Here is a 24,245-nt window from a genome sequence, read left to right on the forward strand (position 1 = left end):
GAGGGCGCCCCCACCCCTCCCCCCGCCACGTGCAGCGCCGCAGCCAATCCCGATCGCGGCGGGAGCGCGGGGCATCGTCGCCGTTGCCACGGCGGCGGGCGGACTCTGCGGAGGGAGCGGCGCGCGGCCCCGTGGTCGCCAGCCATGAGCGCGGTGCTGGACGTGCTGTGGGAGGACAGGGATGTCCGCTTCGACATCTCCCCGCAGTGAGTGTCGTTGCCCCTGCCCTCCTCTCACAGCAGGGCTTTCGGGCCCGGCCGGCGCCTGTCAGCAGGCTGAGCGCTGTCTCTCAGTAGGCTGAGCGCGGCCGCCATTAGTGGTGCGGTGCATGCTGGGAGCCGTCCCGCTCTGGCGGCAGCGGGGGCAGCGGGTCCCCCTGGCAGGGCGGAAAAGGCTTGTGTGGCCGTTGAGACTCAGGCGGGCTGGCTGGGGAGTTTGTGTGTGTGCGTGGGGGGGTGTCTACTCACCGTTTCCTGTCTATAAAAGGGAAAAAAAAAAACATAAAAAGTTTGCCCAGTGGAGGACCGAGGGCAGGGTGTTCTTTTCCCAACCACCTGTCGCTGAGAAGTAAAAACAAACTTCAGGTGTGTGTCCGAGGGGACGGTACCCGTCACTGGTAAGGAGGGCTCGGTGTCGCTGCCGTGGTGTTGGCAGCCTGAGCTCACGGGAAGGGGCGGCGGCAGCGCCGCCTCTGCGGGGACAGAGCTGAAAGGTTGTCCCGAACGTCCGCGGGGAGGCAGTGCTGCCTCACCCCGCGGCGCCCTCACCTCTCGGCTGTCAGCCCTCTCTCGGACATAACACTCCTACTGTGGTGTCTGTGGCAAAACCCTGCGTGTCTTCTGTAATACGGAGCTACAAATTAGCAGCTGGTTGGTGGTGATTTCAGGCATGGGGGCCGAAAGTGTACTCTCGTGCTTCATCTCCCTCATACTCAGTTGACCCTTCTGAGAACACCCCTTGTCCCTCAGACGTGCCGCATGCAGTAAATTTAGAAACGTGAAATTTTATTTTGTCTGTTTAAGCAGTTCTGTCTTATTTTCATGTAGACAGAGCCTGCTTTCATAGTTTCTTTAATGCTAATCTTACTATTCTTGCTACCTTCTCTGTCTAATATCTTTTGTGCTGTTTTGGTGATGTATTGTTGAGTCCATACCTACCGTCTTGATCCTGCTCTCCAGTAGTATCTCATGGAGTTGCCCTCCTGATAATGCATTTTGTTCCTGTCATGCTAATACGCTGAAGAGTTTTGGCTGCCTTGCATGATATAATTACAATTCAGCAAAATTTCACACTGCATCTGTTGTTGTGTAATTAAGTGGTTAGACCAGTTAAATCAAGCAACATACAAAAAAAAAAAAACCACACCAAACTACACCCTTTGTGGATAGTTTAGCAGAGTGTTTCACATGTCAGTATATATCTGATACTTCCTTTACTGGTATCTGTTCTTTCCTGAGCTCCACTCCTTATGACCTAAAAGGACAGCAAGAGGCAACAAACTCTATCCATTAAAAAATTATATGAATGCAACTTTTTTGCTTTTCCCTCCCATTTTCACAGTTTCTCCCTATTTGGGGGTATAGTTTTCTTGCTTACGCTTGCTACATAATTATTTATTTACTGTTATAATTTAGTAATAAAGGTATTAATATTTTTTCATATGCCAGATGTAGTGATAAAAGTTTCAGGTATATAATATTGATTTGTGTGTGTGTGTGTATATGTGGGTTTTTCATTGTATGATAAGCTAAGCAAAAAAAGGAAAAAGGAAAGCTAAGTGAAGAAATAGAAATGGCTTTCTTTTTGAGGATAAATCTAATCTACTTTTCATTAGGTAATTTTTTCCTTCTTTTTTAATTTTAGACAAATGAAAATGAGACCTGGAGAGGTCCTTATAGACTGCTTAGAGTCTGTTGAAGATACCAAAGGAAACAATGGAGACAGAGGTAACTGCATACTCAGGGAAATTGTAAACTTTCTAATATTTAGCCTGTATAGGTTCATGAAAGCCCTATCTGGTTTCTATTGAACTCGGTATCAGTTCTCTGTTGCAGAAAATAGATCCTGCTCATTTCACAGATCTGTGTCCCCTTGGAGTATTTTCAAATAGGATCTCTTGTTCACAGTTACAAGAAGGTGATAATCTTGTCTCAGAATTTGCTTAGAATTGAAAGCCTTGTAAGAATAATCCATTTATAAATATTGCGGTGATCTTCTGCTGTAATCTTGTTTAATGCTTAGTTTTTCTTAACCTGGTTTAAACTGAATCAGTAAGGAATATATATATATAGTGTGCAAGGGCATGAAGCTGCCAGCATGCTGAGATGACCCTTCCTGTGGTTGGATGTGTTGCTATACTGTGTACAGAATTGAAGCAATTTGCATGTGACATAAAGGGGTGAGGTTATTCATGAAGACAGCTGCGATAGTTAACTCACTGCCTTCCCCTTCTCCTCCATAGAGCAGTTCTGCACTGATTGTGTCTCTGCATTTTTACCATAGGCAGGGACATGTGAAATCAGTAACTGCTTGGTTTTGAGGAATGCTTATATATATTAGAGGTAGTTTCATTTGCTCCTTGCGGGATTTTCTCTCATAGCATTAAAAAAAAAAAAATAGTGATTTTTTTCTGCTGGGGTGTCCTGTGCTTACCTTCTTTTTCCTATCAAGGGGAAGGAATATTCTGATGTTTCAAAACTAGAGGTAAATATGTACCACAGAATGGAACATTTAATTTAATGCAAGTTAAGCAGATTAAAAATATCTACAGTCTTTATTTCCAGGTAGACTGCTTGTGACAAATTTGCGGATTATTTGGCGCTCATTGTCATTGCCCAGAGTCAATCTCTGTAAGTATCATCTCCTGTTAAACAACTGCAAATTTGTGTTTCTTTTGTGGTGGCTTGCTATTCTTTCACAGTAGTATTGATTACAGTACAGAATAGTAAAGTATAGTTCTGTTGCTCTGTAAAGTCTGAAATAAACTGTTACTAATGAATTTATTTGTAATATAGGAACTGTTGTAATAATTCAAAGCAAAATATTAATATTCAATGTTAATTTCTCAGAACAGAAGTTGAAGAGTACTTCAGACATATTTTTCATTTTGCCTATGTGGGTTTCATTTGGCTTTTAAGAAAGAAACAAAAGTTTGAGTTTCTTCACACCTTGCTTTACTTGTGCCTCGTGTTGCCACCTGTTTATTCATATTCTGTATTGTCCTACAGTTTTTATTCCCCACAAGTACCTGCCTTTCGAAATTTACTATTGTAAGTTCTGTATAAGCTTCTAATTTTAACTGTATGAGTAGCTAATAGGTCTACTCATATTTAACTTAATTTGCTCAAACAGGGGCAGGATGCACTTACTTTGTACCCAGATTATTTCCAGTGCTCTGTTCCCAATAGCTGGTCAAGACTGAAAATCTGTGTTCTGTTCATAATGTATATAAAGTTATGCCCTCTGCTTGTTTGCTTTTCTGGCTTTGCTATCATCTCATGCATGCACTCACATACAAGTGCGCGTACACGCACTGCTACTTTAATATGTATTTATAAAAATAAAAAAAATTTGTTTGCTTGTGTGTTTAAGTTTTAGAATAGACTTTTTAGAGGAGATCACAAAGAAACCTATGGAGTAGTTTAGCCCTATAGAAGCTCAAGGAAGTCTAACCAGTGGCTTTTAGAGTTTAAAATACTCTCTAGCTTTCAAGACAATGGATTATTTCTAACATTAAGGGAATATATAGACAAAAAAAAATATTTTATTGGATGCCATTTTTCACCATTGCTATTTCTTTTAGTTTTAGAAAACTTCTCATAAGCAACCTAGGAAATAGTCTTTTTCTGGCATTTTCATAAGTATCTGTAAATATTCTTATCTGCATAACTGCTGTCACATCTGAGCTTTTGGAGAAGCAGAGTCTTCCCAAAGCAAATTCTAATTCTCCTTTGATTTTTTTTGGGGGGGAAACCTGGCTGTGCTACTGTTGGTATCAGTAGCAGGATTGTCATTGACATTCAGATTTAGCCCAGCATCATCTTATTCCATCAGTTTGTTTTAGGAAGAACGGCTGGGATTGTTTCTGGTTTTATTTTGTATCAGAGCACTACTGTAGAAGAGGCAAAGTGAAATTTATAACTTTTTTCATCTTCTTCGTTTTGTTTCTTCTCCATTTATACTTTCCATTTTGATGCTTTTTTCTTTGTCATATCCTTAGCTCTTCTTCTACAAAGTATTATATCAATGTAGAAAATTTTATTTTTAAGGGTAAAATTTACAGGCAACATCATAATGAAACAGACCTTCTTGAGGCAACAGTCAAACACTGAAACAAAGATAGTAGGAGAAAAATATTCACAATGATGGCAGTCAAACAGTGGAACAGGCTCCCAGAGTGGCTGTGGAATCTCCTTCTTTGGAAAAATTCAAAACTCAGTTGGACAGTACCCTGAGCAGCTTTGAGAAGACCATTGGACCAGACAACCTCCCAAGGTCCTTTCCAGCTTAAATTAGTCTTTGATTTTGTGATGATGGCCCAGACCATTAACCACAATGTGTAATTCTCACAAATAGCATCCAAAGCTGTGCTACAAAATTCACTATTGTACTCTCTAATTTTGACTGTTATCTTTTCTGGTTCTCAAAACTGTTCTTTTTTTTTTCTCCCCTAAATTTTAGCTGTTGGTTACAACTGCATTATAAATATAACTACAAGAACTGCCAACTCAGTAAGTTTCAAAAAATACTTTTCAAAATAATAAAAGAAGCTGTAACTCATTGTTTATACTTATTGCGCTATATCAACAATAACCTGAAAGTTTACTTACAAGAACAGTAATAGAATAGTAACAGAATTTTAGTTTTAAAAGTTGAGAGAGTTCTACATTTCTGTAGGAGTGTGTTTTCAGTCAGTTTCCCAAGGCAATAAAACTCATGTAATCACACTGTCTGGTGATTCTTCTCCTCTCTAGGTAAGCCAAGCACGTTAGCTCATTGTGTCTAAATTTCACAAAGGTCTAGAAAGGCACTAATTTTGTGGAAGAAAGCTCTCAAATACATAGCCTGAACTGCATGCAACTGTGAAGCCATTTGTTTGGCTTGCAGCAAAGAACTAGCAGGGGGATTACGTAGGTTTCCTGGGCAGCCACATGGTAACAAAGACAAAAATACCGTTTCAGTCATGATATTGCAAATGTAGAGCAGGCAGGTTTCATTAGTTCTACTGTTGATGGAACTGCTAGTTTCTCCAAAAAAAATGAGTTCAGTTGAAGACAGCAGTAGATCAGTGATAGAATCAGGATTACACCTTCAGATACACTATTTAGAACAAGAATTTAGAAAATATGTCAAGATTATTTATTGCCCATACAGTCAAGCTACTATACTGTCAAAATGTTAAATTTCATTTTTTCATTCTAGAAATTACGAGGACAGACAGAAGCACTGTATATATTGACTAAATGTAACAATACACGGTTTGAGTTCATATTTACCAATGTTGTCCCCGGGAGTCCCAGGCTCTTCACTTCAGTTATTGCTGTACACAGGTAGCATACTTAAAATAGTGTTTGTTCATTTACAAAATTCAATGAATCAAATATGTGGGATTACTACTGCTGATGGACCAAGTATATAACTGCCCATATTTAACATTCAGAAAACTTTCCCAAAAGAGGAGAACACAATCTCTGGAAGGAAGGGAGAGAATGACCACAAATTCTAGTAGTTAACTGTTCATAATGAAAATTCATGTGTATTAATACCAGTCATTTATCACAGTTTATACACCCTGTGTGTATAAACTGTCTGAACAAATAAAAGTACAAAAGAGCTAATTTCAGTGTGCATTTTCTAGCTATAATTTCTGTCTATAATAATTTCCCATAATTTTGAACCATATAATGGAAATGAAGGGTTAAATCCTGGTCAGAACTCTAATTGACTACAAAACAGTTTATGTTTCTCACCTAAAAATAAGTCATCTGAATGAATGTGTGCATAATACATTACCATAGGTTTCTATTTAAGAGCCAAAGAATACTGACATAAGTATATTGAATGTTTGTGACTTAACCATCATGGAAAAATAAAGGATTCTTGATGTCCATACTAGATATAACATGGGACCCAGGAGACTTATGCTTTGCAGTAGAGGCTGGGATATGACTATCTTAAGGAAAAGAAAAAAATAGTATGCACCTGAACAGCACAGGAGATCAAAACAGGTGTCAAAAAATCCCTTTTAAGTTTAAAGATAACTTCATTAAGGAAAGCTGAAATATAATGGTTTATGTTGATGAAGTTTTAATTGTACTCTCATTTTTGTGCAACATGGTGATAAGAAAAGTTGAAAATATACAACATTTCATATTGGTGCTAAAACAAACAGTAAAGAGAATAGAAAACACCAAAATGGTAATGTGTATTTTTTATTTTTTGAAGAGCTTATGAAACTTCTAAAATGTATCGTGATCTGAAGCTGAGAAGTGCATTGATTCAAAACAAGCAACTGAGATTGTTACCACAAGAGCAAATATATGATAAAATCAATGGAGTTTGGAATTTATCAAGTGACCAGGTACAGTGAAAAACGAGACTACATTGACTACAGCAAAGTTAAAATGTTTTTGCTTTCATCTAGCAATTGTATTACTATAGTTTTGTAACCTCAGAGGGATTACCCTTAATTCACTTCATCAGCTGATGCATGTGGAGAAACTGATCCCATATATTTGCTACTCAGTACAACAAAGTCTCTTTTTGGCAACCAGAAGTCTACATGACTCGGCTAATATGCAAGGAACCAGACATACAGTTCCTCTTAAAAAGATATATTTATGAGTGTAAAGCTCTGTATCATCCTGAAAGACAATCATGTTGTTTAGGAAGTGCTCTGCTGAATATTTGTGTATTTACATGCAGCTGTGACTACAATGTAAGACTATATTGTCTTTTGATTACTGGAAAATGGAAATACTGGGATAGGAATCTGTGTCCTAAAACATGGAAAAATAAAGATTTTAAGGAAAAAATAGAAAACATTTCTATTATTTTACAGGGTATTAGTTGCAAGTATTTCCCAGAGCCATAAAACAAAATGGGAGCTGTTAGTTCTGCCTGTGCAATTTTAGTCCAGAATGGAAATAGGATCCATCCTGACAAGCTAAAAAGTTCTTTCCTCTACATTCCCTTGGCATACATCTCCACAATTGCCTAAGTTTAACCCACATGCCATTATACTTACGCTATATGCCAATTCCAGATCTGTACAGTTAAGAACACTCTCATGCTTCATGTACTCCCATGAGGCCTGCTGTGCTGTGATTTGATCCCCCTTTGGTGCAGTAATAGGTACTCCCAGCTATGTTCACCACTCGGGTGCTGTATCCTTTAAAGATTGGATCTTGCTTCCTTGCAATCAATAGAAGCATTTCAACTGGTTTTGGTGGGAAAGAATCAGGCTCTTATTGAATTAAATATGAAGCTGCATCCTCCTTGTGTTTAAATGGATAGCAGTAATCATCATGTGTGGAAAAAAGGCTCTATACTTCAAAGCAGTTCTAACATACCTTTTCTTTAATAGGGAAATTTGGGAACGTTTTTTATTACTAATGTGAGAATAGTTTGGCATGCAAATATGAATGACAGCTTTAATGTCAGCATACCGTATCTACAAATTGTAAGTATCTTAAAACAATCATTTTCAAAATGAAATGGCATAAGTTCAAGTCTTCAGTTAAAACTCCCAGCTTACCAAAATTAGTATTTCATGTCCCACAGTCAGGAGGAATTTAGTCTTACCAGCATCAACCACAGGGTAGAATTTTCTTCTGTCCAGATGAATTTGGGGCTTTCATGGGCAGGTTGAAAATGGCTGGTATTTCCAATTTTCAAACTATTTACTATGATGCTTCTTGCCACCTACATACACTGGGATTAATGATCAGTTCAGAAATGAACTGTTACTGCTGTTATCACTTCTGATAAAAACACATTTCCCTGGGGTTCAGATTTGTAATGTTATATGGGAGGGAATGCTGGCAGCCAAGCTTCCAGAACCAGTAATTGTAATTAGTACAGTGTAAAAACAAAAAACAACCTGAAAATTTAAAAATAGATAAAGCAGATTTTTATCAAGTAATTAAAAAATTTTTAACAAACGTTTTTTACCTCTTTACCATTAGCGTTCAATAAAAATAAGAGACTCAAAGTTTGGCTTAGCGCTTGTGATAGAGAGTTCTCAGCAGGTAAGAAGCTGTAATAGCCTTTTTTCGTTGGTTACATTTTTATGTACATTTTTATATATACAATAGTTCTCTAATTCTGAAACTTTACAGGGCTACTTTTAAGGTACTTGGTGTTCCTTCCATGTTTCCTTTTGAACACAATTTAAAAAAAGCCCTCTTTGTGCTGCTTAAAATGTCTGTATGTTAAGGTCAATATGGCTATTGTGAGTTAAAGTTTCCCTAATCGAAGCAACAATAGACCAGCATGGCTAGTTAAAATAAAGTAAAATAACTGTTGAAAACAGTGTCTTCTGATAGATTATCTTTGGGATCTAATTACTTCTATACTTAATTAAGACCACTATTTTTAATCTTTTACACTTGTCTATCTGTTTTGCTATAAGAGACAAAATCATTTTTCTTCAACTTGACCTTAATCAGAAATGCTTTTAATGGGGATTTTTTTTTCTTTTAAAAGTTCAACTAACTTTATTTACTGTATCTGAAAGCATCTTTAATAACAACATCCAGATCTGACAGACTAAACATTTGCTGAGTAGCTAGGAATAAATCATTAGTATAAGTTCTGAATTTCTCCCACCCTTGTTTGCTTTTGTTTTTCTGTGTTAAGAAGTTCATCCCCCATTTATATAATGGGCTGACAGTTAAAAGCATATTTACCTCATAGAGAAAGATTGTCATTGTTTTTATTTCACCCATGGTTTAAGCAGCAGAATGAAAATAAGGTAATACCAAAGTACAGATAATGTTTTATCAGCAAACTGAAATTTGCTACCATTAAACTGCGAATCCCTGTCAAGCGGAAAAAGTTGTTTAACTAAGCAACACTGATAAATATATGTCTTCTTTTTTCTCTGTTATATAGAGTGGAGGATATGTACTTGGTTTTAAAGTAGACCCTGTGGAGAAACTCCAGGAGGCAGTGAAAGAAATTAATTCACTTCACAGAGTTTATTCAGCTAACCCTATATTTGGAGTGGATTATGAAATGGAAGAAAAGGTACTCCACTCATTTATTTTAAATTAGATACAATATTGTGTTAACAGCAGTAATAAAAATGTATTAAACATATTAGATATGTGGATTTACTTACTTCAGCGTTTTGATTTGCAGCCTCAACCTCTTGAAGACCTAACAGTGGAGCAGGTTCAAGATGATGTGGAAATAGAATCTGATGAACATACAGATGCTTTTGTGGTAAGCTGCTCCACAGAAAACTGAAAAATAAAATAATTCTTGTTTGGTTATTCAAATGTAAGCAATGTACAGCTGTAATCCTCTATTAAAGATAAACTACAGCTGAACTTTCTAGATTTAAAAACATGCCTACACGCCTTTTATTCAAAATCCTGATTACTAAAGGAATTTATTCTGTGTATGGATTTCTAACTTAAGAACAAACTATTATTCAAAATAAATAGTAGTAGATATTTAAAGTAATAGTTGTATGTAGTTTCTCAACATGTTAAGATCAGGAATAGCTTGAAAACCAGCAGTATAATGTAATCAAATACATTGTATTTAAACAAGTCTTGATCCTCTTGGAGCAGATTAATAGATGGTGATATCTGTACACTAAACATTCATCTAAGATTCAAACTTGAAAGATTTTTAGAAAGGCAGCCATAATTTTGAGTCGCTCCTGACCACCTTTGCACTCCTGACAATACCAGTTTAGAAAACTGTATCGGTATCTGTCTCCCAGTATTTCAGGAAAATTGACTTTTAAATGCATTAGGTTGCTTGATGACCTTCTTTCTAGGAATTTCCAAACTTACTGTGTAACCCAATAACACCTGACTGCATGGCTGACTGCACAGGTGGACTGCACACGTTTTCAAGTGCTAGCCTTGATGTATTGACAATTGACATGTTTTCTCAATTAATCTCTGAAATTTGGTAAAGTAGCAGTGCTAGCACCGATCTTATTTCCTCCTTCTTTTCTTTTGCTATCATTTACTGGTATAGATAAGCTCTTCTCTCTTCCTTTCCCTCCTTTTTCCTCACTTTTTGCCTTTTTTTCTTTTAATTTTTGCACACTTTTATTTAGTCTTCAACATAGTTGAAAACCTACCTTTTCCTTAAAGGTAGATTCTGTTTGCTCTGTCGGTGCCTTTGTCACCTGGGTTAAATAACTGTGCTTTGCATATTCTGTAACAAAAACTGGAAGCTGTAAATGATTAGAAGGTGGTTGCTATAGGAGACATAGATTGTCCAGGTCCAGAGGGGTGGCTCCACCCCAGTATTCCCTGACACTTGATGACCGAGATACTGTTCTGTAGTCTTGTATAGCTTGAGATCCAGCTGAGCGGGAAAACACTTTCTTTGCTGCCACTTCCCAGTCCATAGGGCCAGCTGAAGCAAGATCAGGCTCTTTTTGGTAAATACAGAGATCTGGAGCCTGCTGGTCCAGAGATTTCTCGAGCTGTGGGTATTTTCATCTGATTTCCTGAAGGGTTTGAGCCTGAATTTCCAAACACACAGAACGGGAAAGATTGTATCTCTTTCCCAGATCTCCATCTGAGAGTAGAAAATTTTGGTTAATTGTTCAGTTATACCGTGTCCATTTCTTAGACTGAGTATGATGTTAACTGAATTTTTATATTACTTATACATTTTAAGATAGTTTTTTAAATTGAATAGTAAATGCTGCTGCGCATGAGGCAGGAAATAGCTAGGATGCTGTCAGTTTGCCTTCATGTTAACTTTTTATTCCCTATAAAGTATTTGTCAGTGTAACAAATGTAATATGAAAATGTTACAATTTAAAAATCTTTGTTTATTATAATGAAAAATTCAAAGATTGGTATTTAATGAAAAATAACATAATCACCAACTCCTGTTAAAGCCCTTTTGTAAATTATTCAACAAAGAAAAAACTCTGATCTTATTTACAAAACGAAAATAAAATCCATGCAGACTGGTTTGTGGAAGAAAACTTACCAAATAAAGTTTTAACTCCAAGGAATTATTAGCAGATTTGGTTTTAGACTTTTTTATTCAAGATTGCAAGTTCTTTTTTTTCTTTTTTTTTTTGCAGGCTTACTTTGCAGATGAAAACAAGGTAAGAACATCTTTTTTCATACTATCAAATAATGTGTTTAAAAAGGGATAATAAAATTAAAAAGTACCTTCTGCTTTATTTTATTTTCTCTCATATCTCTGCATTCAAAAAAGCAACATGATGGGGAGCCTGTTTTTTCAGAAGAACTGGGACTTGCAATAGAGAAGCTAAAGGATGGATTCACTCTCCAGGGACTGTGGGAAGTAATGACCTGATTTAGATTGGCACGCGTTTGTTACCTGAGCGAGGAAAGACTCCCAGTTCTTACTGGGCTCGTGAGACCTGTAGAAGTTAATTTAGAACTACCAGAGTAGCGGAGAAAGAACATGCCAAAGCAAAAGACCAGGCAAATATTAGGTAACATGCCCTCAGGATATGTCATAAAGGAAAGATTATTCAAAACCCAGGTATGTGTAAAAGCTTTTTATTTATTACATTGTTTCTGGAAGTAGTGGGAAGACAACCAATATCTAACATAAGAGGGGGCGGGGCCCCAGCTGCTGGTGGAAGCCCCGCCCCCTTCAGGCAGTCACATGTTCCACAAGCCCCAGAAGTCCCGCCCATCCTCTGGTCACGTGGTGTAAGGACCAGAGAGGTCCTTCCCCTCTTGCTGTCAGGTTGAAAGGGCCTGGACATCCCTCTGCAGGACATACACAATGGCTGCCATTTTACTTCAGTTGCCATGTAAAATGTCATACGCCACGTGTTTTCATACTGCTTTGTGATTGGCTGACTGTGGGTTTGACACGCTGGTACCCCAGGTGTTTTCAGGCGTGTGATTGGCAGGACCAGCCACCCCATCCTGCTTCCCCCAGAAGGCTGTCAGAGCAGGGAGCCCCCACCTCATCAGCACAAGGTCTGCCATGGTGTTTCAGCCACCATTTCATGGTAGGTAGCCACCGCTTTTACAACTTCATGCCCTGTGTGTTTACATACTGCCCTGTGATTGGCTGCCAGGAACAGCCACCACCTGCCATTTTACCTGGAAGTATGTCAGAAAAGGAAACTTCCTCTTTCTATGTACACAGAGCACCATTTGAGATAGGGCAGTGTGAGTTACACAGTTTGGTGCTCAATGTATTAACGTATTTATACACAGTGATGTACTTTCCCATAATGATACCTAAATAAAATTTCCATAACTTGTTTAATGTTGTACAACACAGAAATATCATCATATGCAGAACATTTTGTATAGAGGCTTACTGGCCGTGTCATTGCAGCAGTGCTGTCACTGATAACTTTGACAAAAAGCAATACTGTTTTCATGTCTCCTAATTTTGCTAAATGTTCAGCACATATCATTCCAGGTACTTTATTGTAATCCAGATATTCTCATACAATTTTTGTGCATTTTGGTTTTTTGTGGGTTTTTTTGGCTAGAGCACTTTTTCAAGGAATGCTCTAGAAAAAAGTGCACACACAAATAGGTTCTGTGTCTGAGTCATTAGACCTTTATGATGTTAAGTGTTAGAGAGAAATGAGTCATTTATTGTTCAAAGGAAGATGCAGCTGTTACGTTTTCTAGTGACATAAGACCTCTGCGCTATTTTCTGTAAGTGGAAAAAGTCAAATGAGATCTCCTATCAGCTGTTGTTTTAGCAGTTGACTGTTATAGTAAAGTAACTGTGGTGTGACTATAATTGTGGTGTTTGTAGAAAATCTTTCAAGGTATATATTTTAATGAAATACTACCTATATTGAAAAGCAATCGTGATTTCAATAAACTTTGATAATGTTACACCTCTTTGTAGATCTTGCATTCAAATAGTTGTGTTTTGATCCTGTTTTCATTACATTCAAAGAACATTTTACCATATGGCTAAAAAGCATTCTCTATATAGGCAAAATACTGTCCTTCATCAAGGTACATTAAACAACTTAAAATTTCAAATTTGCTTTGGATTGGTATTACCACCTTTAATAAAAATCTAAATGTTCCCAGTTGTGAAACCTTCAACATATGCATATTTTTTCTAAATTCGTATTAGCTTTTCAAACTACTCGTCTGATTTTAAAAAAAGTTCAAATTCAGATTCTTTTTTAAGGTTTTTTAAATTATACATCCATTAAATAATGTTAATATGGTGGATTACATGTTTTTCATTCTGTTTTCTACCTTTCCTATGTACCGTTTTCAGTTTAGTGTAACAGCAATTAACACATTTCTAGTACAGTGGAATTTAAAAGGATTGATAATGTCTACGGATTATCTGAAATGAGGAATGGTGTTTATTAAGGGGAGGGGTGGAGACTTCATTTTAAATTATTTTTGAAAGCAGAATTTTACCTGAATAATCTATATTTTATGTCTGAACAGTAGGGTTTTGTTTACAAATAAGTACAACCAAATGGATATTAAGAAGAAGCTCAAAATGAATTTCAAAGCCTTATTATCAATATCTGAAGAAATTGTAGATGTGATATGGATATGTAATAAAATAATCTTAGAGCATAGATAACTGATGCAAAGTTCTGGAGTTTTTTAATATCTTTGTGACTGCAGCAATGAGATGTATTGAGCAACTCTGAAAAAGTGAAGAGTAGTTGCAGCTGACAGCATGATTAATAATATTTCTATTTCAGAATATTTGGTAACGTGTATATTTACGATCTTGCTCATAGCTATCTCACTGAGGGTCAGATTCTGCCGTATTTACTCATGTCAAATAATTTCTTACACTGCACATAATCTCATTGATTCAATGTGGGGGATGATGGCAAAACCTGACCATAGTGACTAAAAGCAACAGTTGCTTCTTTCAGTCTTTGACAGCTGCGAGAGCAACTCTTTTTTTCCAAACCATCCATCCTAAATTCCGACCTGTAAGAGTATGTACCTATATTTAGCTAGCGAGATTAAGTGTCAGAGGCTTCAGGCAGGGCAAAGCACATTGGACTGCCTTTTTTACAGACAGACCTTTGGGCAGACAACAGCTAAAGCTTTCTGCTCCCTCCCCTTTCCCAAGTATTTGCGAAATGGATTCCCAAAGGGAACTCACTGAAGAGCTCAGACTTTACCAATCCACCCTTCTTCAGGATGGCCTCAAGGAACTCCTCGAAGAGAAAAAGTTTGTAGATTGCTCTCTAAAAGCTGGTGACAGAAGCCTGCCTTGCCACAGATTGATTCTGTCGGCATGTAGCCCATATTTTCGTGAGTATTTCTTATCTGAGCAAAATGAAGAGAAAAAGAAGGAGGTAGTTCTAGATAACGTTGACCCCAACATCCTGGATATGATTGTCAAATACCTTTACTCAGCAAGTATTGATCTTAATGATTCTAACGTGCAAGATATTTTTGCTTTGGCCAGTCGCTTTCAGATCCCTTCTGTATTCACTGTGTGTGTCTCCTATCTTCAGAAGAGGCTTGCTGTTGGTAACTGTCTGGCCATCCTTCGACTAGGCGTTCTGCTGGACTGCCCGAGACTTGCATTTTCTGCCCGTGATTTTGTTTCAGATCACTTTGTGCAGATCTGCAAAGAAGAGGACTTCATGCAGCTTGCTCCGCATGAACTTATCTCGGTTATTTCACCTGACAGCTTAAATGTAGAGAAGGAAGAACTGGTATTTGAAGCAGTGATGAGATGGGTCCGAACAGACAAGGAGAACAGAGTAAAGAGCCTGGGGGAGATTTTTGACTGCGTACGTTTTCGTCTTATGCCAGAAAAATATTTCAAAGAACATGTTGAGAAGGATGATATAATTAAAAGCAACTCAGACCTTCAGAAGAAAGTAAAGATCATTAAGGATGCTTTTGCTGGAAAACTGCCTGACTCTAGCAAAAGTACAGAAAAGTCTACCAAAGGGGAGGTGAATGGTGATGTAGGAGACGAAGATTTACTGCCTGGCTATCTAAATGACCTTCCCAGGCACGGCATGTTTGTCAAAGACCTAATTCTTCTGGTTAATGACACTGCTGCAGTAGCTTATGATCCTCTTGAAAACGAATGCTACCTAGCAGCCCTGGCAGAACAGATTCCCAGAAATCATTCCAGTATAGTCACCAAACAAAATCAGGTCTACATTGTTGGAGGACTGTATGTGGAAGAGGAGAACAAGGATCAGCCGTTCCAGTCATACTTCTTCCAGGTATAAGCTTTATAATTGTTGGTGCAACAATAGCTGCTTATAAAAGTTACTGAAAAGTATTCTGAGTCTATGCAAGTGAGTTGTCTAGTCTCTGTACAGTTGATGAAGAGGAGTATCTATAGAGAGCTATTCCTGTCTCTGAGAGATAAATGAAACCAAGGGACTTGTATCTTCTCTTTCAAGATCAAGCCCCCGGAGAGATCTCAGAAAAGATTAAAAGGATTAGTATATTATATCTAGGCACTGGCTTTCATTGCTTAAGGCCCAGATTCCCAGATTTTTCATGGTACAGATGCCTAAATTTAAGCCTAATATTTTTGTAGAATACCTTTTGTGAATTTCTGTTAACTTCCTTGAAAGTTGAGTGCTTAGCTGCTTTAGATCTGATGAGATGGCTTTCTTCTTCTGTATCTGAAATACTTTTATGACAGCAGTAATGTGCATATTTTAAATGCCACTTCTGTCGCTAAAATTCCAGAATTTTTTGTCACATCTACATTTGAAAACCTAAGGGCATTCTAAAATACGTAATTTAGAGGTAGAAGTTTGTTTTCTTGGCAAACTGTCAATGTCAGTACACTAAATGCCGTGCTTCAACTGGGAGCGTAATTTTATATCTTTGTAAATCTGTATAAATATAAGGCTGATTAATACAAACTGTAACTTCCACAACATGTTTCATAAAAATTAGCAAAAATACAATTTGGCATGCTTACACCATAAACTAATTCCGTTGTGGTTTTAGCTACCTGACTATGTGCTTTGGGGGAATAAATAAACTATCTCATGATGAATTCTGCAATATGCTGCTGGCCATGTCCTGTCTTTAGGCACATTGGCCTAAGAGAGCGAAGTAGGTCCCGTTTCCCTATGAAATAAAGCAGAGTGATAAGCAGTGATAGAATTTTAAAGACTTCAGATATGAAAAAATGCAAATAATGTGATTTCACACACAATGAAAGAGTTGGTTTCAGGCATTTGTTACATCTATGAGAGGAAAGTCTTAGTTTGCTAGAGAGGGATTAGCACTGCTTCATTTCCTTATGTAAGGTGTGAAACACTAATCACTGAAGTGCAAAACTGGTTACAGAAATATTCTTCTAATAAAAATACTGTGTTAGTGTCATAATGTATATAATCCAGAAGTCTCAGTCTACTAGAAAGGGGCCTCTGAAAAACTAAACCTCACAACTGATATGAAAAATTGATGAAGTTTTCAGAATCCTGCTTTATATGTCTACATCCATTTCCTGAAACCCTGCTCTCTCGCTTGTCATCTGTAAGCTTGCTTGCTGCTGCTACTGCCTATATTTAAAATACTTGTCTGCATGACCCATGTGGCTGTTGTTCCCTCTAAAATGTTAACATGGTGCCAAACCGATTTCACTTACTGATCTCCCTTTCTCCACCAGTGAAGCACCTGTTACCATTTTATTTGGTAGCTAGCAACCCAGGAGAAAAGAAGGCTGCCACGAGCTCAAAAATGCATGACTAGTTTTTGCCCTATCATGAGTAGATATGTCATCTCCAAGACTGAGTCACTAAGCATGCTGTGATCTGTGATGGGTACATCTTCTCCTCATTATACCACCCAGATCCACCTACTGGGGCAATATGTGTCCATGAACTAAATCTCACTTGCAGTAAAACTTTCTGTCCAATAGGGGTGGTCTATCAAATTTGGGAGATGCATTTTACATGGAGACCTTGACTGTGGAATATACTTTGGGAAAAAGGATGTCAGCGAGCTAAACCCAGATCTGATTACTTTGACTGAACTTTCTCACTTTCTATCAAATGCCTTTACCCTCATGCAAACTCACATTTTACCTTCCCTTTCTGTACATCGTGAAGCAAATTAGTATGCAGTAGAAGAGAGAAAATACTCTTTTTGAATGTTAGACAGCATTCAGGTTCAATTGTTAAGTTCTCAGATCAAAACAAAAATTAAGCATCACAGTTCCTGGAAAATACTGTTTTGTTTTGTTTGTTTTTTCGTCTGTCCTCCTGCTGGTTCTCTTTAGGTGTTTTCAGCCTACTGGATGTGAATTGACACAGCCGTGGGAGTACTTCAGTAGGGATGATATCAATCTTGATGCCAGTGGAGCTGCACTGCCTGCCTTTTTTGCTTAGGAGTGAAGTCTTTATATTCATTGTGCCTTCAGAGATCTCAGGAGCTTTTGAGGGTATTTGTGATGCAACATCACCTCTTTTGCTCTCGGAACTGCAGAACAAACGTTTGTGCCATTTGCCATGTAATATTTCATGATCATTAAGAGGAACGGTGTGAGGCTGTCTGGCAGCTCTCATTGTAGCGATGAGCACAACTGGCTAAATGTATAGGCATGGAATGGCAGAAGTGTCTGCTCCCTTCGGGCAGGAAGAACTTGTTCTTTCCAACATGTGGTAGGGAACCCAGAGAGTGAGGGACCTTTAAACAAGGAAGAGCTTCCTAAAGAGCCAAAGAAACTCCATGAGGATGAATGAGGGTGAGCAGACGCAAAGAGAGCTGCCTGGCATTGATTCTGCTAGGACTCAGCACCATGAAGAATGGGTGGGTAGAAGTCATCGTTCATTAGCCGCAGTGAGGGAAAGGTAGGTTGTTCAGGCAAGCAGATGAGCTATTGAGAGACAGTGATTGTAATTAGATTGATTTTGTGGAACTGTGTTTTTTATGTGGATTTTTACTATTTGCCTAACACTTCCTCTTCTGATGCTCTTGCAGCTGGATAGCATCGCTGGTGAGTGGGTTGCCCTTCCTCCACTGCCGTCAGCCAGGTGTCTCTTCGGGCTGGGGGAGTCAGACAACAAGATCTATGTAATTGCAGGCAAGGACCTTCGCACTGAGGAGTCTCTAGATTCAGTATTGTGCTATGATCCTGTGTATGTTTAAAATTTAATTATGCCCACTGAGGACATGTAAATAGCCCATTGTTAGTTGAAAGAGCCTAACAGTGATATTCTTGTTCCAGGGCAATGAAATGGGGTGAGATCAAAAAACTACCCATCAAAGTATACGGCCATGCTACTATCTCAAACAATGGATTGATATATTGTCTTGGTGGAAAAACTGATGATAAGTGAGTCTTTAAGTCTTTTCATGACAATTTATAGCATTGTTTGATTGGCCCTTACACTCAGAAACCAGGGTTTCCCTTTTTTACATCTCTGGATTAAGGTTGCTAACAATTTGGCAGAGGGGAACACGTTACGGTATATAGGATATCTTTTTCAAGTTAAAGTAAAATTGCACATAAAACCCAACTAGTTATTTTAATGACTGTACTTATTTCCAAGGCAAATTTTACTTACGTTGCACGTACATTAGTAATATATAGCTATGAGGACCATCACTGAAAGTATTATTTCATTCCAGATAGAAATTCCAGGTGCCTTAGAATTACTGTGTCAGGTTTTTCAAATTTTCTGACCTGTGATGCCTGTTAAACCTTAATGGGTATAACATTAGGAAAATCAAAGTTTTCACTCACACTGAGCATGTGGTGGTAATTTTTCAGTGTTTGCATAGGGGACATTTCAGATACAAGCTTGTCAAATCAGCCAAAACAGCAGCATAATCTTTCTTTTATAAGCTGCTTCGTACATTCCTCCACAAACCCATCTGAATAGAATATGCTGGGAAAGGATGTCATCTTTCTCCTGTAAGGTACTGTGAAATTGATGCTCTGTCTAAGCAGCTTTTAACATTTGATTTAGTTCTATGGATGTGATTAATGCTTTGTAGACATACAAAGATTCTCAGTTTAGATACAAGAAAGGATCTCATGGAGAGGAAAGAGGTATTAAACATAAACCCACGCAGTCCACCTCAACTAGGTCTCATTTGGAACAAGCCAAAAGTTCATTAGAAATGATCACAAGGGTTTTTTTTCCTCCCCAGGAAATGCACTAATAGACTACTTGTATACAATCCCAAGAAAGGAGACTGGAGAGACCTGGCTCCAATGAAGGTGGCTCGCTCGATGTTTGGGACGGCTATCCATAAGGGCAAGATTGTCATTGCAGGTGGTGTCACCGAAGAAGGCCTTACTGCATCTGTTGAAGCTTTTGATCTGACCACCAATAAGTGAGTGGAATACTCAAGCTATTTTTAAGCAAGTGTTTTGTCATCTAGGTTTTCAGGAGCTCCAAGATATGTCACAAAGGTGTTTGGGTGCTTATACTCCCACTGAGACACTTGGTCTACATTCACATCTTCAGCAACAACAGCAGCAGGAGCTTAAAGAGCCTGTAACTCTGGCCATTGTTTCCTGCCCCCACACACATTTTCTACGCTAGTATAGCTCCATTGCAAACATGATCAAAGAGCTTATGTAGTGAAAATAACCCACCCTCTAATCTTTTCTTTCTTTTTTTTTTTTTTAAGTCTGATTACTTTCCCAATTTAGTTGACCACACGGCCACATAACAGGTGTGCTGGCATAATCGGGGAGAAGTGGGAGAGATGGGCAAGGGCCACGCAATGTAGTTGAAACAGCACTGGCACTAAACCCGAAACCCCAGCGAGAGAAATCGGGTGCCTGAACTGGACTAGCTGAATGTCCTTTGGGTACTGGGCCTCGTGATGTCTTGCTGTTCACTTACCTGGTCACGGCAAATGTCATTTACCACTAGTTAGTGCTCTAAAATACTATAAAGAAAAAGTAATGACAAAAGAGAGTAAGTCATACTTAGAATTAGCTCACTTATTTGGTCCAGATACTTTCCAATGTTCTTCCTCACAGCCAGAAACCCGAACATTTATGGTTTTCCAGGAGTTTATACCCTCTGTATCTGTGTCTTTCTACTCTTAATTTTCCTTTTTGTTACTTTTCCTTCCTATCATCTTATTTATAAACTTTCATTTAAAATAATAGCAGTAAAGCTTTATTTTAATAAGTTCTTCTATTGTATATAAGCACTTTTGGCTGTGCTGTCTTCACTGACAGGTGGTATTGCAGCCATCGACCTACAACATCTTTATCTTAAATGTATGCTATCTCAAAGAGACTTGCTTATGACATTTAACAATACAAAGTGTGAATTATGCAAGAAGTAATTCTATGAGGGAGCTTTGGACTTTACACCTTCTATAGAAAGCAAACGAAGGTAAAGGTCATTTTGTTACCATGATGTTTGGCACATTCTTCAGAAACACGTCCAGCTTGTGGTCTGAAAAGTCGGCAGGTTCTTGTCTTGGTTTACTCTGTTTCGTTACAATCAAGTCACACAAGCGAGACACACAAACTAGTCTATTAGTTTTGATGCCGATGTTATCCAAAAGTGGGATGTCTCTGTGTTTTGTATGTGCATAGGTGTGAAGTGGCAGAAAATTAGAAATTATGCTACTGGGCTCCAGTGACTTTTTTTTACTGAAATTACTATTTAGGGGTCACACCTGCAGGGAGGAGCATTGGTGTTTCAGTGGCCAGTCCACCCAAAACCAGTCAGTGCCACTTGAAATGAATATGCATTTTGGAAACTATAGGGAAAAAATGAAGAAGCTGAGGAGCAATACATCTGTATAAAGCATATTACTGATGATGGGACCAGGTGACCTGTAAGATGTGGTGTCTGGAAAGAGATGTCATCACAGTGTAACGCTGTCACTTAAGACTCGCAGGAAGTCCTTGTGGGGATGGAGACACTCAAACTCACTGCTGAGAAATCTCAGAATTTTTTCCTTTTACTAAACCATTCACTCAAGCAGTCCTTGGTACCTGAATTTATGTCACCCAGGGCTGTATTTTAGTGCATTCAGTTCAGAATATTTCTCATGTCTTTGTTTAACTTACATTTTTCTTTTCATCTTTAGGTGGGAGATTATGCCTGAATTTCCCCAAGAGAGAAGTTCTATCAGTTTAGTCACCTTAAGTGGAGCTTTGTATGCTATTGGAGGCTTCGCAATGATTCAGCTCGAATCTAAAGAATTTGCACCCAGTGAAGTCACTGACATATGGAAGTAAGTTTAATTTTAATCACGCTTTCCTGCTGGAAAGCCAAATCTAAAATTGAGGTTTGTAGACACTGGAGGGTAAAATTAGTTTTCTGTTTAGCTCTGGAAATGAACCATAGCACAGGTTATAAAGCACTTGCTGACAGATAGAAATGTTTGTCAAAAAGTAACAAATAAACATGAGATTTGGATCTAATGACTACTTCCACCTACTAATAATTTGAACAGTCTGAGTCATGATCTTCAGAGTCTTTTACTCTCTTTTAAAGAGTAAGTTGTCATATCTCTTGGCAGGTTTAGCCATGTAAGTGTACCATAAAACCATCCACTATTTCGTGACATTCTCACACAGAAAAGCCTACATACACAGAGGTCTGCACATACTCATATGTGTTGATAGACAAATGAGTAATTGTTCCAAGAGAATCAGAAATCCCTGTCTCCTAGATTTTTTTTAATCTAAATCCCAGTAGCAGTGATGAAACATCACATCTCAGCTGTGACTCTTCAGTTGCTAAGGTAAATTCAGGAGTTTTAGCTGGCAGAACGACAGGAAGGATTCCCAGAAAAAAACACCTTTATATGTAAGAGTCTGAAGGAATTCAGAAGGTATACTTAAGACAAGGAGGAAGCTTTTATATTTGTATATATTATAGAATTAAAGTATGACACAGGCCAGCAACAAGCTTTAGGGACTAGGAAAAGGGCAACTCACATGCAAGAACATCTTGCTGTTCTGTCTAGAGGACAAAAGCAGCTTATTGTGGCACCCTTCAGCACATGGTTGCGACAAGCCTTTGCAACGTGTGGCCTGTCCTCTTTTTCTTGTCTGTGTGATGAAGCACCAAACTCAAAATTTAGGAAGCTATGTTCTGACCTGATTTTGTTAAATGCAGGTATGATGATGAAAAGAAGGAATGGATTGGCATACTGAAAGAGATCCGATACGCAACTGGAGCCTCCTGCCTGGCTACACGCTTAAACCTCTTCAAGTTATCAAAACTGTAAACAAAACCCTGGAAAATGTGCTATGGTGAGGGAGTTTTGATAGGCTCTTCTGGTTTTGTTGCATGAAAATGTCCCCAAATGGTAGAGTTTCGCAGCAGCGTACTAGTTATACTGTTAGCCAGTTCATCTGTCTGTCCAAGTCTTAAGATACTTACTAGCTAATCAACAACAGGATTTTTACCCATGTTTAAAATCCTGAAGAATTCTAATTAACATTGATTAGAATAAATGAAAATTTCAGAGAAATTGCCAATAAAACTAGTTAGGCTTCCTTAGACTCGGAGAATCCAGGATATTGGTGGCTTATCCTCCAAACAATGCCCATTAATTAAGTTAAATACAACTAGTAGGTAGCTAACTGGCTAGTTTTATATATATAACTGGCTATTATTCTAACTGGCTGTTTGTACAGCCTGATTTCCCCCTTCATCAATGTATGTAAATCCTGCATTCTTCAGCCATATCTTGAAAATATTTTCATTAGAGCCTTTTACAAATAATTTAGCCTGGAATCGAAGTGCATATTGAAAACAAAAGCAGCCTAATGCTACATGGCCTAAGAAATGCCAGCCTCAGCCAAAGCTGTACTAATAGCCAGACGTGAGGATAGAGAGAGAAGTTCACAAGGTTAATAGCTCTACTGTTTCACCTACTGTGTTTAAGCTTCTGGTTACAAGGATTTTTCACTTTTTTTTTTTTAATGCTTTTATATTTATTTCCAAAGCAAATATTTTATGAAAGTTTTTCTCAGAGATGAGACCATTAACAAGCATTCATGAAAAGTCCTAGAAGAACTGATCATCAGCAAAGACCTACGGCACAGAGGACTTTTCCACCTAATAAAGAGTTGATGCATTTTGATGTTGAAACTTTTAACAATTAAACTTTGTTTTTAAAATTATAAAAGTATCACCTAATGGTGTCTCTTTTAGTAATCAGTTCATCATCACTGTCATATTGACAGGACACAGATTTCTTAGTACAGCATTTGCCCAAAACAGAGCACTCCCACCATTTTCATAGATTATCTCTTCAAAGGATTTCTCCATTGAATAAAGAGAGTGTCATAAATCTGAAGGATGTCATAAATCTAATTACAACTGAGCAGGAAAACTGGAAAAGCAGCCCACCACACCCGATTGAACAGCAATTCCAACTATCAAATGACCCCTTTCATCTCCTTCCTAGGGGACAGAGGGAAACATATGATGGCAAGGGCACAGCCATCGTCATTCATTTCAGTATGTTACTGTACACCGGTACTTAATCTGTGGGACATCTCTTCTGTTTTCCCCTTTCATACCCAAATCTTCAGCTGTTTTTGGCATCTTTTCATTGGCTCCAGTTAAATCACTGGTTTACAGCAGCCCATCTGCTCTAACACTTGCTTATTTTATTTAGGAAGAATGACTGCAAAGGATCAAAAGCAGCACATTTTACTGAAATACTTATATTTTGCTTTTCTTAGATGTCCTTTCTGAATCTACTTATAGCAAGTTTTAATCCTGTCCCCATAGTGAGCACTCATAATTTTAACCACACACAATTTGAACATACCTGGCTTGGCACAGAGTGACTGCCGGATACCTGAAAAGCGGGGTTCAGCACAAACAGATCACCTTCCATGATCGCTTCAGCTACAGCCACTGCAAACTTTTGTCCGCTCCAAGGTTGCTACTTGAAGGGCATTTGTACAAAAGCAGAGTCATGCAAGAGCCCTCTGACTTGTAGCCCAGATTCTGAGCTCCTAACCTATATTTATGATTGTCTTCTCCATTTTATACAAAATATAATGCGCAGGTAGTCTTTCTGTGTGCTGTGCCTTCAGTAACATTGCCTCAAAGCACTCATCTTCCATGTCTTGGAGCCCATGTCCAT

The 24,245-nt window shown here is 38.2% G+C and overlaps 2 protein-coding genes across 3 annotated transcripts; both read left to right on the top strand.

Moving 5' to 3' along the window:
* Nucleotides 1–117: 117 nt before the first annotated feature.
* On the top strand, nucleotides 118–12,031 carry BBS5 (Bardet-Biedl syndrome 5). Its single transcript, XM_082483490.1, has 12 exons — nucleotides 118–206; nucleotides 1,864–1,946; nucleotides 2,784–2,849; nucleotides 4,681–4,730; nucleotides 5,422–5,549; nucleotides 6,445–6,580; nucleotides 7,586–7,681; nucleotides 8,187–8,249; nucleotides 9,115–9,249; nucleotides 9,364–9,447; nucleotides 11,291–11,314; nucleotides 11,428–12,031. Exons 1-12 carry the CDS (start codon nucleotides 145–147, stop codon nucleotides 11,527–11,529), a joined length of 1,029 nt encoding a protein of 342 aa, XP_082339616.1. The 5' UTR covers nucleotides 118–144; the 3' UTR covers nucleotides 11,530–12,031.
* Nucleotides 12,032–14,233: 2,202 nt separating this feature from the next.
* Nucleotides 14,234–23,363, top strand: KLHL41 (kelch like family member 41). 2 transcript variants are annotated; one of them, XM_082483654.1, is made up of 7 exons: nucleotides 14,234–15,403; nucleotides 18,129–18,286; nucleotides 18,376–18,483; nucleotides 19,305–19,490; nucleotides 21,219–21,365; nucleotides 22,256–22,392; nucleotides 23,092–23,363. In XM_082483654.1, exons 1-6 carry the CDS (start codon nucleotides 14,294–14,296, stop codon nucleotides 22,365–22,367), a joined length of 1,821 nt encoding a protein of 606 aa, XP_082339780.1. In that variant the 5' UTR covers nucleotides 14,234–14,293; the 3' UTR covers nucleotides 22,368–22,392; nucleotides 23,092–23,363. The 2 variants fall into 2 exon arrangements, with proteins under 2 accessions (XP_082339780.1, XP_082339779.1); XM_082483653.1 differs by having other exon boundaries at nucleotides 22,256–23,360.
* Nucleotides 23,364–24,245: the final 882 nt, after the last annotated feature.

Source organism: Vanellus vanellus (genome assembly GCF_965231255.1).
Source record: "Vanellus vanellus genome assembly, chromosome: 5".
Lineage (NCBI taxonomy): Eukaryota > Metazoa > Chordata > Aves > Charadriiformes > Charadriidae > Vanellus > Vanellus vanellus.

What these genes read in the sequence shown, in the direction of transcription:
- BBS5 (XM_082483490.1), top strand. Translation starts at nt 145, where the DNA reads ATGAGCGCGGTGCTGGACGTGCTGTGGGAGGACAGGGATGTCCGCTTC. An exon ending in CTACAAGAACTGCCAACTCA is followed by an intron (nt 4,731 to 5,421) that starts GTAAGTTTCAAA and finishes TTTTCATTCTAG; the next exon opens with AAATTACGAGGACAGACAGA. An exon ending in GCATACCGTATCTACAAATT is followed by an intron (nt 7,682 to 8,186) that starts GTAAGTATCTTA and finishes CTTTACCATTAG; the next exon opens with CGTTCAATAAAAATAAGAGA.
- KLHL41 (XM_082483654.1), top strand. Translation starts at nt 14,294, where the DNA reads ATGGATTCCCAAAGGGAACTCACTGAAGAGCTCAGACTTTACCAATCC. An exon ending in GTATTGTGCTATGATCCTGT is followed by an intron (nt 18,287 to 18,375) that starts GTATGTTTAAAA and finishes TTCTTGTTCCAG; the next exon opens with GGCAATGAAATGGGGTGAGA. An exon ending in GGTGGAAAAACTGATGATAA is followed by an intron (nt 18,484 to 19,304) that starts GTGAGTCTTTAA and finishes TTTCCTCCCCAG; the next exon opens with GAAATGCACTAATAGACTAC.